Here is a 13,271-nt window from a genome sequence, read left to right as displayed (position 1 = left end):
ATTTTAATGATAAGTTTGTAATGTCCTGTTTTAAGGAGCCAGAACAAGCTAATTTACCCTGAAGGCAGGGAAACGAGGAACTGTGTTGAAGAGGACGAAGAATTTGCTGTTGGCTCATACCAAGAGCAACTTTCTTCTTTGTGTTAATTCAGATATGCCAGCCAATGTGGGAACACGAGTCAAAGATCTGATTATCCCCTGCCACTTTCTACGCGTAAGTGCTACTGAGAAAGGGTTCATGAACTCTGCCCAGATCTCTAACGTGAGCAGCCCGTACAAGGAAGCAAGAGGGTAACACCACTGAATTTCTCACTGGTAATGAGCACGTTATGTTTACTAAACAACAAATCTGAGTAGTCTGATTATTTTAATTTCATGCATACTAATGATACTATTTCCTCTTGTGCAACTTGCAGTAGGCTCATCTGTGTTCACATTTTGGGATTTTCACCCTTCCTGTGAAGGCGTGTTCTTGTTGGTTCAGTCAGCACCAGTGGCTCTTGTATAACAGTTGCTGGATAATTTTTTCCTAAAAGTTCAACTTCCAATTTCTGTCCAACTTTGCTGAGTTCTGTGGGAACATATGCGAAAGCCAGACTCTGCTGAGCACTGTAACTGAAACTTCCAGATGTGGTGTTGCCAATAACCTGAAAAAAATCACAAGCATTTATCTTTATTTTCAAGACGCAATGACATTTTCTTAAATAAATAATGATAAAAAAGCAACAATCCAAACAACTGAACATCTCATATACTTCTTTTGGTTTGCACACTTCAGTCATCAAGCAAGTTTCAAGTGTGTCATGCAGTCCATAATCTTTTTCTGCCCTGGGTGATGTCACCCTAAGCTGGGAAATTTTGGTCCTTGAAAGAAGACTACTCCTATTGTGTTCAATGAAATTTTCACCAGAACACACACTACATACATGCATAGCTTTGTTACATACAATAATTTAACTGCTAGTGAATGTTTCAACACGTAACCTGAGCTGAAGTGTGGAGGCCCAAACTTTCTGTTGTTTTTTTTCTTTTAAGTGAATACCAAAAGTTTGTTAAGACAATGGTGAACTTGCAGAAGAAAAGACGAGATGGCAATACTTGAGTCTGTTCCAACACTAGTTTCTGTGGTTTGATGGCCATGCCACATTTTCTTTGCAGATATTTAGTTAGTCTTTGGTTCCTGTGAAGTGTTTACCGTAACATCAAATTGTTCCGTGCCAGTGAAAGAACAGTAACACTTTCACATTTGAAGCACAAAGTTAGATACTCTTCACAGAACATTACCAATAGTTTCTTTTAATGTGATCTATAGTCCTTGCCTTGCCATTGTGCCACACACTTTCATTTCCTTCCGGATCAATGTCGTCTGTTTCCAGGATGAGGTATACCAGTCGTCGTTTGAGCCCCTTTTCTTTAATCTGCATTAATGCCTGCTTTCCTGTAAAGTCTGCTGGCTGACAAAAATAGACAATAATGATGATATATGGTTATTTGTGTTCTGCAAAAATTTTAGAGATACCAGCATTTAACTTTACCTTAATTTATTTTCCTATCACTTAAGTATTCTGTATGAAATATAGATTAAATAAAACCTTTGATAGATACTGTATCTTGGTATTTTTATACTGGTTTATTACATCTCATTAACTTTATTCAGTATATTAGTTTTTCTAGATCTTAATCCTTTAATATCCATAACTCCAAATGTAGTAGAAATATGGTTGTAGTAAGATGTGTCACAAAGACTGCCCAGTTAAAGTTGTGAGCATGAAAACTGTGTATCATTTCAGTTTCTACTGAAAAACTGGAATTCCAATACCCAAGTTCCTGAAGTCCAGGCCCCCCCTTCTGTGGGCATACATCATTATTTGGTGCCATAGTTACTACTTGTTACTATTCCAATTTGGTGTCTCTGCCAGGCTCCAGAGCTAGCAGTTTGCTCCATATTCTTGTTTTAATGTTTTTCTTCCTCCCATATATGCCATTTTGAGGGATACTGCAGCATGTTAGTTAAAGAACATTGCTATTATTTAGAGTTATCTTCTTCAACTTGGCTAGGAAGGTAGTATATTCTTGTATTTCCAGTAGCAAGCCATATAAATGTGTGACAAGCACAAGAAGAACCATCACTAAGTCTCTGAACCCTCAAGAGTACTATAAGACAGTATTTATTGTATATGCTAATGCTGCGCTGATTCCACTGAGCTAGCTTGATTCCATGGCCAGGTTCACAGATAGAAACTTATTTAGCACACCAGTAGCTGTGAACCCAACTGGTTTCACACTGCTATCTCCTAAGTCTTAAGTGTATCTCAGACAACTTTCTTACTTATCTGGCTGGTAAGAAAATAAATTGGAAAAAGAAGTTATGGGAGGAAAAAAGCGTTGTGGTTCTGAACAGAATGCCTCAAAACCCAAGAGAAAACCCCCTTCAAAGATGCTGACAGTTTGGACTGAGGATAAAATAGTAATAAAGCTGGATATAATTATTTCCAAGAAATGTGCAGCAAATATTAGGAACAGTGGCTTACAATATTCGCCTATTCCTTTTTTCCTTAAAGGTAAAGATCAGACAGAAAAAAATATTTGTATTCAATGAATACAAATCCAGATCCACACCAGCCTGCCTCATGGGCAAGAAATATACCAGCTGTTTGAAGGTCCTCTAGCTTTCCAGCCTTTGCTGAAAAGATGACTATCAGTGACAGCTATTTAAAAGTTGGTCTTAGGTCTGAAGCAGGAATTATATTAATTTGATTAATGTTTAAGAGCAAAGCAGGGAAATGCTGTTGAAGACATCACAAATACTATTTCTGGTAAAGTTCTTTAATGTCTGTAGAGAATATTGGTCTGTCAGAATCAAAAGCAACGCATATTGTTCTTGGAATAGATTATTATGCAGTTAATTACTGTGTTCTTATTTCTGTGGTTCTTGTTCAGATTCATAACACCTCAGTGCGCAGGCTCAAAAGAAATTACTAAACTGATGAAGAGCTTTTGATCTTTTAAAAGTGTCAGTTGATGCAATAAGGCATCTAAAACAGCACTGTGAATATAAATTCCCATCTTTAGGTCTCTTAGTAGTAAGAGAGGCAACAGAGAGGACTCTCTCAGAACCAGCTTCTGACTGCATTCTTCTGCTATGACCTTTTCCTCAGCTGAGTCACCACTGAGCTTCACAGAAGAATTGTAATTGGTGACTTTTGTGCACGGGTGTTGCTACAGTTACACTAAAAGCATGTCTCATGTTTTCTGGTGTATTCAGATACTTGCACGTGCATAAAGCATAGAGATTAAAACCTTATAAAACATTGATTGTTTTCATGTTTGGAGTTGTGGAGCTTTTTTAACTCAGGATTTCTGGTTGATTTTTACCTGAATGAATTTATCATTTAGAAATGGAAAAACAGATTCCATAAGGGTTAATGCAGCAATCATAATCAGAACCTTGAGTAAGACCTGGGAACAGATGTATACTGCTTGAATGGGCCACTTACAGATTAACTGTATAGATGACAGTTAACTCCTGATTATATACTAATTACTGGAACCTTGAGGTTGATAGCAACAATAACTTTGTTTTCCATTTCTTAATTACCTTTTAAATATGGAAACCATTCCAGCAAGCAGATAGCAGGCTTTAGAATCTATGTATCTCTGGATCACTACTTGCCTGTTGGCTAGAGACAAAAAAAATGAATACTTACCCAATTAATTTTAACTGGGCCAGGCTTTTAGCCATGGGGAATAAACAATGTATTTTTTGTGCTAACTGGAGATGGATTTGGAGGATTTAATTGGATTGTTGTTATTTTATGTTCCTTAAAGGCTAAGAATTCACTTGTCTTTTTAGAATCATGGCTTGGAAAAATAACCAAGAGGTAACCATTAATTCAAACTCTGCAAAACATACAAAAATATACAAACATACACAAACACACACAGAGAGACTCTGCAGGTTCTTTCCAGTGTGTCTGATAGTCTGTATAAATTTACGGAATAAATACTCTGGTTTATGACCTTCTGGATGTGATATGAAGCAGCCATATAATATAAATTTATTCCTAAATTTTAATTTGAAAGGGATTTACATGGAAAGGTACACTGAATAGATGCTATAGGGATAACAAACGTGGATTGAGAGAGGGAGGAAAAAGGTACCCTTCCTCCATCTCAAATTTCTAATATATTTCCATCACATTTTCAGATCTCTGCTTTTCCCCAAGTTCTTTATCCCTTCTTCAGTAAAGTCTGTGCTCCTTCCTTCCATGTATTTAAAAGCATAGGGTGCTACCAGAACAGAACACCAGCATTTCACATGGATGATGATACAAATTACTACATATGCTGCAATGTTACAGACACCTAGACCCAACAGGTACACCTTCTTTTCTGACACTTTCACCATGCTCTCTCTTCATCTAGTGCTGGGTGGTGGTTGTGACGAGGCTGAAAATTCAGCCAGTGCCCCCATTTTGGAGGGCATGGTCTCTGCACTTGTGGCATTCTTTTTCCAAACTGCATCTGTGAAATGACAAAAATAAATCCTTTTCCCTTAAAAAAAAAAAAAATATTGCTTTGTGGAATCAGGACATATCACCTTAGACCATGATAACAAAATGAACAAAATGAGATGGACTAACACAACCGAGAGGCACTTCTAGCAGAGTGGCCTGGAGGGAAACAGGTAGTCACAAAACTGTTAAGTTTTCTGTGAGATAACAACTTATGTATAGATATGTTGGAGGTTTGGTCAACAGTCAATAAACATATGTTGTCATTCACTCATATGTGTGAAACTGCTGAGCTTGCTGTAACTTCTACTCATAATGAATGCTGAAGCAATTAAATGGTCATGTGTGGAGACACAAACAGGAATAAGCAGACAGGGAAAAAGAGTATGAAAAAAAGAAAAGGGTGAAACAAATAAACAAACCAAAGCCAAAGTTGATAGATTAGACCCAAGAAAACGTGAAATATTCTTGTGTATTGTAAAATCTGTTAAGAAGCTTGGAAAAAAGAACCTGCCCTAGTAAATGAACAGGGCTGCAACAAATAGACACAGAATCACAGAATGTTAGGGGCTGGAAGGGACCTCAAAAGATCATCCAGTCCAACCCCCCCTGCCAGAGCAGGATCACCTAGAGCAGATCCCACAGGAACACCTCCAGGAGGGTTTTGAATATCTCCAGAGAGAGACTCCACAGCCCCCATGAACAGCCTGTTCCAGTGTTCCATCACCCTCACAGAGAAAATTTTTTCCTCATGTTTTCATGGAACTTCCTATGCCTCAACGTACACCCATTGCCCCTTGTCCTGTCATTGGGCATTACCGAGAAGAGTCTGACTCCATCCTCTCGGCACTCACCCTTTACATATTTATAAACATGAAAGAGGTCACCCCTCAGTCTCCTCCAAGCTAAAGAGACCCAGTTCCCTCAGTCTCTCCTCATAAACACTACCTCTGATAAACAGTATTTCCTCATTTTGGAAACGAACACTAAAGCTTAGCTAAGCACTCGGATCTCCATCTGGAAGAGTGCGTTAGTCCCAAAGAGTTTCCATCATCTGCCGCTTTCTCTCTTCCCAAATCACAGTGAGCTGCTGCTGCAGAGGGAATGACCAGCAGATGGCAGTCTTGGATACAGCAAAATAAGTCGCAAAGCTACGAACAGTTACCTACGGACTTCTGCAGTTGGATGACTGATGGGACTACTGGATTTGTATGGAAAACCTTTCTGAAAGGTTCATTTCTGTGAGCAGCTCAAATTAACGTGGAAGTTTTTCACTCTAAATTCAAGTTTTACAGGGACTTCTGGTCCATTTTGCTCAGGATTAAAATAGGTTGTTTTAAGAATACTGTATTAACTAAAAATAATCAACCACTTCAGAAGACCAAGCCAACACATGCCAGCAGGTTTTGAAGACACAGCCATCTTCTGACATAAGGAATGTTTGGGTTTTTTTCTACGTCCATAGTGAACATAACAATCAGTGATAAGTTTAAAGTGTAGCAAGATAACATTTTCTAACATAAGGATAGCAATCACTAGAATAGACTGCCCAGAAAGTCTGGAACGGGATCCTCATGACTGAGAGGTCTAATTTCACACACAAAATTTTTACGCATATGGCAAGGTAACACAAATGTAGGTCATTCTGTCACAGAACACAGGACTAGAGTCAATTAAAATCTGATGATTGCTTATCTTCTTATGTGACGATGTATGAAAAATCTATTAAATTTAAGCCAGGATTTTGAAAAATAAAAAGCTTTCCAAAATTGTATCTTTGACAATTTGAATCTGAGAAAACACAAATGTACAGCAGAATTTAAACAATATTCTGCAACGTGGAGAAAAAGAATTTTTCCTCTTTAAAGACACTGTGAATTTCTTGACACAAAGACCATTTGGACTCTTATCAGTTACTTAGTAGCAGAGTGCTTATTCAGGGGATTAGGCTATCTAACAATTTATCTAACTTACTAAACATAATTGAGCAACCAAAGAAAGATAACCGGGGGGAGGGGGGAGGAGAGGGAAGTCCATCCAATAAACAAGCATATTTTATTGTGAATTCATTAAAATATTGTATACTTTAAATTAGAAATTAGTCCTGTTACTGTCCTTCCAATTTGATTTATTCATTTATCACCCTGTTCATCTGTGCAAAGAAGCAACTAATACAAATGTTAGACAAAAAAAGGAGTATTGAGCAGTGTTTAGAGGTAATCACCTAGAACAAAAAACACCTCTTCATTCTTACTGATAAAATGAAATCTGGCACAGAAATCCTGAGGAAACAGAATGTACTTATTGGCATGCTGTAATTTAATAGACTGTGGGTAAAAAGAGACTTGTCAACTTAATTTATTTCCTATTACTCATCACAAAAAAATTCTAGTCTGTATGTACCTGAAAATCATGCATACACTGAACTATGCAATTACACAGAAATAATAGGACTTTATTGGGAATTTACATCCCTTCGTGTTTATTCCCCAGATACCTGAATGTTCTTCTGTAGAAGTTGAAATACTTTTTGATTGTGTTACCTTTACTGGGATTTGATTGTTCATTCAGTTTAATTTGTTTAGAAACCGTTTACATTTTCCATGACATGCAACTCCAGATTCACTTATGCTGAAATATTTTTGGGTATTTTGTGAACTATTCTAGCTGCTTGTTGCACAGCAAGAGACACCCTAGCAATTAACAGAACAGTGCAGTTTGGTTTCAACTTGCACAGAAACCAGCACTTTTTCCCAAGTTGGGGAATAATCCTTGTTAGGAATCAAACAGACCAAGATGTCAAAAAGAAATATTTAAGTTTCTGTTGCTTTTAGGTTTTATCTTGTTAGCTCTTTTTGTGAAGAAAGTTACGCTAAAAATAGGAACAGGTTGTAATAGAGTGTTCTGCCTCTCTTCAGCTGTGGGGGCCTGTAAAGAATGCTGAAGTCTATGTCATGCCAAATGGACACCAAAACTAGAGGGATGGAATTGCGACTCACAGCCTTAAATTGCCAAGAAGTAGAGTAAATAATCTCACATTGCACTTCATACTACACTGTTTAGACTGTTTCCAATATCTGAATTAGCTCAGGTGCCTCTGCAGTGTCAACATAGAGTCACAATTGCCCTCATTTGAGTCAATAAACAAACATGGATTATTTCCTTTTTCACATTAGTTCAGCAAAACTGGCAAATGCTTTAGGCTGAGATCCTGCTTCTACGTTGGAGATTCGTTTTATGCCCGTTCATCTACAATGCAAGTATCTGCTCCGGAAAGCTGTTCCAACCCTGCATTTCAACCATGCAGAGAAGTGTGTGTAGCAATAATTAAGTGCTTCATGCACATTAGTGCCTTCAAATGTTCTGCACGGGCATCTTGGCAAGGGGCAACTTTCCCTGCTTAAGGCTACTTCCCTGCTTATACTCATAAAATTAAAAAAAAAAAAAGTAGAAAATTAACAGATTTATTAAATGAAATACAAAGATAAACTAATAATAGTAGCATTATTTTTTATGGCATTCCCTTGTAATCCTGCTAATGTTTTTCTCAAGACAAAAGAAGTCCTTGGTGAGTAAATACAATATAAGACTGTATTTCTGTAAGACTGTATTTCCCTTACATGTGTCACTTACTCTGATTAGGGCAAATATACTACCTAGTGGAGACAGCTGTAACTCTACTACATGAAGGGACTGCTACTGATATCCCTGAAAGCACCTTGTCTTGATCCTGCATAGGGTAAAGAATTTAAACATGTATAGATGGCTTCAGCAGTTGGAGAGGAAAAGCGTCTTCCTGGGTTTGTCCCTGTTATGGTCAGTAAAAATATTTCATCAGGATAAAAGCTTTTTTTTCTTTTTTTTAGGTTTAACATGCCTCCATAATTCTTGCCTACCCAAAGTTTAAGATCTGTTGTTTATCTGAAGCTGTAATTTACATTTTGTGATTATTTCTATCAGTTCTACAGTGCCTCCACATAACATGCCAAAAAATGTCAAGGGTCATTTATTATCTGATTTATTACCATTTCAGGTGTAAAGAGAACATAAATAAGAACAGGGTTTGTCCCTGTATCACATTCCATATGGTAAAGATGAAATGTTTAAAAAACATTCATCTTTCTTCTTGATGTCACTCATGTCAAAATGTTGGTATTTTATTTTACAGACAAAAAACAGAAGTAAAGAGATAAAGTCAGAAATAGCCCTTCATTTAGGGTACCTGACTTGAAATATCTACGTCCTGATTTTTAACATTAGAAACTTCACATCCACTATGCAGGCTTTTTGTTGATGGGCTAACTGCTAGCAACAGGTGGCATTAGAGCTGCATAGGAAAATACTTCAGCAGATTTCATGGAAAGGTCCTCAATTTGACAGAGTTTAGACATTTGGTATGGGATTCATTTGAACTGAAAAAGAGAATTACAAGCAATTTCCGTATCTACTAGACTATAAGAGAATTTCATCTGGTAAACCTGAAAAAAAAATTCTGGTTCTTATAAATATACTAAGACATACCTTGTTTAGTCTTACAAAGTATTCCAGTCCCGCTTCCAAGGGATTAGTGTCACAGTTCATCTGTTGAAATACACAAATTCACCCTACATACATGATGGATCATCACAGCCTTTGGGTTGGGGGGTTTATTCATGCTACACACCCTATGTGCTCCATTGTCCAAGTCTTTTATGTTGCACATGTGCAACTTTTTCTTGAATACACTGCAAGCTTCCAGTATGTAATTTCAACAAAATTATCTATAATTATGCCTAACATATAGATTGTTCAATAATGCATCTAAGTTTCAATACGCAGTAAAAGTAAACACATTTAGGTAAGAAACAGGATTTTTTGCCAAAGCAGAATGGAACCTGCAGCAGATTGAGTAACTGGGATATGTACATTAATTGCAACACAACAGAATGTCTGCTGTGACAAGAGAGGACAGTGTGTAGCTGGAGAAAAAAATGAAAAGCAAAGCCAATTTTATTCACCACCTTCCCATTAGGTGTAGGGGGAATGACTTCTCAGGCAGCATTTGAAGCAAGAATTAAAAGAATCATCACAGGGAAGGAAAAAAGAAACAAGAACCCCTAAATGGCTACTATTTCACCTTCTTGAGTTCTTTCATTTCCAAAGGAATTAGGAAAAATTTCAAGTAAGAAGAAATTATACTCTGAGTGAAAAAATACATCAGAAACAAGCTAACAGGAAATGAAGAAGTTAAAAATACATTCTTAAGTAAGAATAATTTGCCTCTCATGACATATTTATTACAGAAATAAAACATTTTTGGGATTGATCAGCCAAACCTTTGATTTCAAAACACTAGAGCTCAGCAAAACCCTCATAATTTTGTTACGTGTAAGAGAGAAAACATTAGTGAATCAAAGGAAGTGTCTATTTGCCAGCAGTGCAATGAAGTATACTAGTTATTTTTATTTAGAGCATACACTGTTCAGAATTGTAGCAGCTTTTCCTGTTCAAGGTAATTTTTATTTTCATGCCAAATTGAGAAATTGGAATAAGTAGCATATGTGTTAAATCTGACTAAAAGCTGTATAGTCATAACGATTCATAATGTCATAACAAACAGAAATAAGAATAAAGAAGTTGCATTTCCTGACCTCTGCCCCCCAGGCTCGGAAACCCTTTTCCAGCCTTAAGGCATTCAGAGCATATGTTCCAAAGTTGTCGATTCCCTCTTTTTGGCCGGCTTCCATGATTGCACTGTAAAGAGCTACAGAATCTTCTTTTCTATGATAGAGCTCCCAGCCCAATTCACCTATTATACAAAAAGGACTAATTTTTTCATGAAGTCATCAATGAAACAATCCTGATAAATACACCTATCCTTGGTGGGGGTCAATGTCCTAAGGTCATATTCTAAAGTCAAATCTGATATCATATAGCAAGACCAATTCCCTGAAAGCACCCCTAGACGACTTATGTCCTACATCTTAAACAGTGGTACTATTATTCTAATTTAATGTTAACTGAAATATGAGTGGAAAAGCAGAATAACCAATAATAAAAGGTCATCTAATGAAGTTACAATGAGACATGAAGCTTAAGGGCCTTGCAAACAGATTATGATGTGACAACTGAACAGCAAATGTAACCAAGTGTAAATAAGCAGAAAATTATTGTATCATATTTAGTACAACAGAAAGAGAAATCTGAATTACAATTATTTCAGCTGCTTCAGAATACTCTGAATTCAGTCTGATGCAGCAGAGATGGGCATAAAAAGATGTAAAAATAAAAAGTAACTGAGAAAACCCAAATACTCAGCACTATAGTGTTACATTTTCAAGGCACTTGACAAACACTAGTATGCAGTAATCCAAAACCAATTCTTGACGTTGGTTTTGCAGCAAATAACACAGAGGTTATCATAACTGGCCTTTTGTTCTGTAAAATAAATATTTACACTATAGGGTATCCTAGAGAAAAAAGGTTTTGGAAAACTCAGCACAGACCCTGACCACATTACATTCGAAAATCAATGTACTGTATTTCCTCACACATGTATACATGAAATGCAGTGAACCTTTTGCTTCCGAATACATGATGAGATACAGTTTTCAACATAGTTGCAGTTATTATTTCAGTCATTGTATCTTTCCTTAAGAGTTATTTTCTCTATTCCTTACCTGTGTATGATATTCGAATGGCAGTAACAGCAATATCAGAAAGTTTCAGATGTCTAGACTGGAGAAACTTAAATGAACCATCACTCAGATCCTCATTTGTTAACTTCTGGAGGACCTGTCGGGCATATGGACCTGCTATACCAAGTACTCCCATCTCATCTGTGATGTTTTCTATTTCAACTTCATATCCACCACTCATTACCTTCTCTTCTATCCATCTGCACATAAAACACAACATTGATATTAATCTTTTTAATGAAAAATAACTGATTAAGATAAAATTTTAAAGGGAATAATTCTTTGTTAGTGTTCATCCTCACAGCAGCTCCCAGTCCCACACCTTCTCAAAACCAATGGAAGTATTTGATATATTAGATAGTCAAATGCATCACTGATGGTAAACAGTGTTCTCTGGGCATGCGGGATAGTCAGGAAAGGACAGAATCTCAATGGGTGGAACTGTTTTCAAAATAAGAAAATCACAGAATCAAGAGAAGGAAGTGATTTCATAGGACTGAACACTGATTTGCCTTTGGATTGAAAATGTGTTAATAAAAAGAATAAGGAATAAACACGATGAATGAAAGAGAACTCCAAATAAATTCCTGTGTTAACAGAAACGTACAACCAAGTTTGTTCCTTACTGAATACAGTGCTTACAAGTATATTTTAAAATCTTGCAAAGTACTGCTTTGTAGAGCACTGTTACAACATCTCAGACACAGGGGAGCATCAAACAGGACTGTACAAGTAAACTTCTGTAGAAGTAAAATTCTGTAGAAGTAAATCTGGTTCTGCCATTTTGTTCCTGAACATGCCAATGGTCCTACCGATTCTCATGAGACTGTTATGGAACAGTACATTATTCACTGTGTGTTTGGGATTGCAAACTTCAACCTTTTATGACCTGATTCATTTTCAGTAACTGAAATTTCCTAGCAATCTCCAATAAGAAACATTGGTTTTCTCATTTCTTGTATGTATCAATAGAAATGTCATTTCCAATGCTCATTTATGTAAAGCATTTTAATGAAGTCATCCTGCAACTGTTTCTACTTCCTTTCTTTCTGTGGTTTCACATTGTGACCTCAGAGACCAAAGCAGAAGCCAGTATCACAGTATCAGGAACACTGCACTACCCATCTATATTGGCCAGGTCAGTGCCTCTGAGTTCATTCATGTTTAAAGCCAATTTACTTCTTTGCGTAAGAGAAAACACAGAAAGGAACAATCATGCTGTGTTCCATCATACCATGCCAAACATGAACAGGTTCAACAACAAAACAAGAACTACCCCATTAAAGTGTATTACATAACTACCAGTAAATTCTCCATTTTTTCTACATCTGCAATAAGCCAACATGCAACTGCTTATACTTCAGGTTTCAAGACAGTTGAGTTTCTACAAAACCAAAATCAATAAATAAGTAGAATTCTTGTGAACTTAACAACAGGTTTTTGAGCAATTATTAAGAATCTGGCACATAGCATAAAGGTTTCTATATTAATGTGACTGTATAGTACTATGTATTTACTCTATCAAAAATAAACTAACCTCAGATCATGGAGTTCTGATCCTGATCCAGTTACAAGCATAAATTCTCCAGGATGCAGTTGAGAGACTGTTAGCTCAGCATAAACTTTTCCTCTTGGTGTTAACATATGGCTTATATTTGTGGAACCCACCTACAGAGTAAAACTTGCAATTATTTACAATTCAAAATAAAACTTTGGAATTCTTAAACATTATGAAATAGAAATATCTCTTCAACAAACAAATGTTTTATGTTTGTTCTGCTATGCCATAATAGGAGTGGACAGATCCCAACAGGCCACGTTTAAGCATTACAGTGGAAACTTCAAATTTTCTTTGCAGAAAATGTTGACATTTTTAAAATTAATCAAGACCTTTATAAATATTTGTTAATTGTGCTAGACAAGGTGTTCCCAGGCTACGTTTGATCTAAGAACAAAAAAATCTCTGTGTGTAATTCATCTAAATATTCCTTTTCCATCATGTGAACAAGGCTTTCAGATCTCAAAAGAATAGCATATACTTTGCCCCTTATTTTAAAGAAAGAAATACTGAGTTGGTTTC

At 36.5% G+C, this 13,271-nt stretch overlaps 1 protein-coding gene across 1 annotated transcript in view; it reads right to left on the bottom strand.

Annotated features, from left to right (window-relative positions):
- Positions 1-431: 431 nt before the first annotated feature.
- The window catches only part of DMGDH (dimethylglycine dehydrogenase), a 40,178-nt gene continuing 27,338 nt past the window's right edge, over positions 432-13,271 (bottom strand). Inside the window, exons 11-16 of the mRNA XM_054397918.1 lie at positions 12,729-12,859; positions 11,174-11,391; positions 10,145-10,302; positions 9,036-9,095; positions 1,320-1,454; positions 432-647 (exon numbers count right to left, since the gene is read on the bottom strand). Coding sequence (XP_054253893.1) covers positions 432-647; positions 1,320-1,454; positions 9,036-9,095; positions 10,145-10,302; positions 11,174-11,391; positions 12,729-12,859 — 918 coding nt within the window. The remainder of the gene's footprint in view (positions 648-1,319; positions 1,455-9,035; positions 9,096-10,144; positions 10,303-11,173; positions 11,392-12,728; positions 12,860-13,271) is intronic.

Source organism: Indicator indicator, chromosome Z (genome assembly GCF_027791375.1).
Source record: "Indicator indicator isolate 239-I01 chromosome Z, UM_Iind_1.1, whole genome shotgun sequence".
Taxonomy (NCBI): Eukaryota; Metazoa; Chordata; class Aves; order Piciformes; family Indicatoridae; genus Indicator; species Indicator indicator.
Note: the sequence above shows the minus strand (reverse complement) of the source record. Positions and strands in the feature narration are given on the sequence as shown.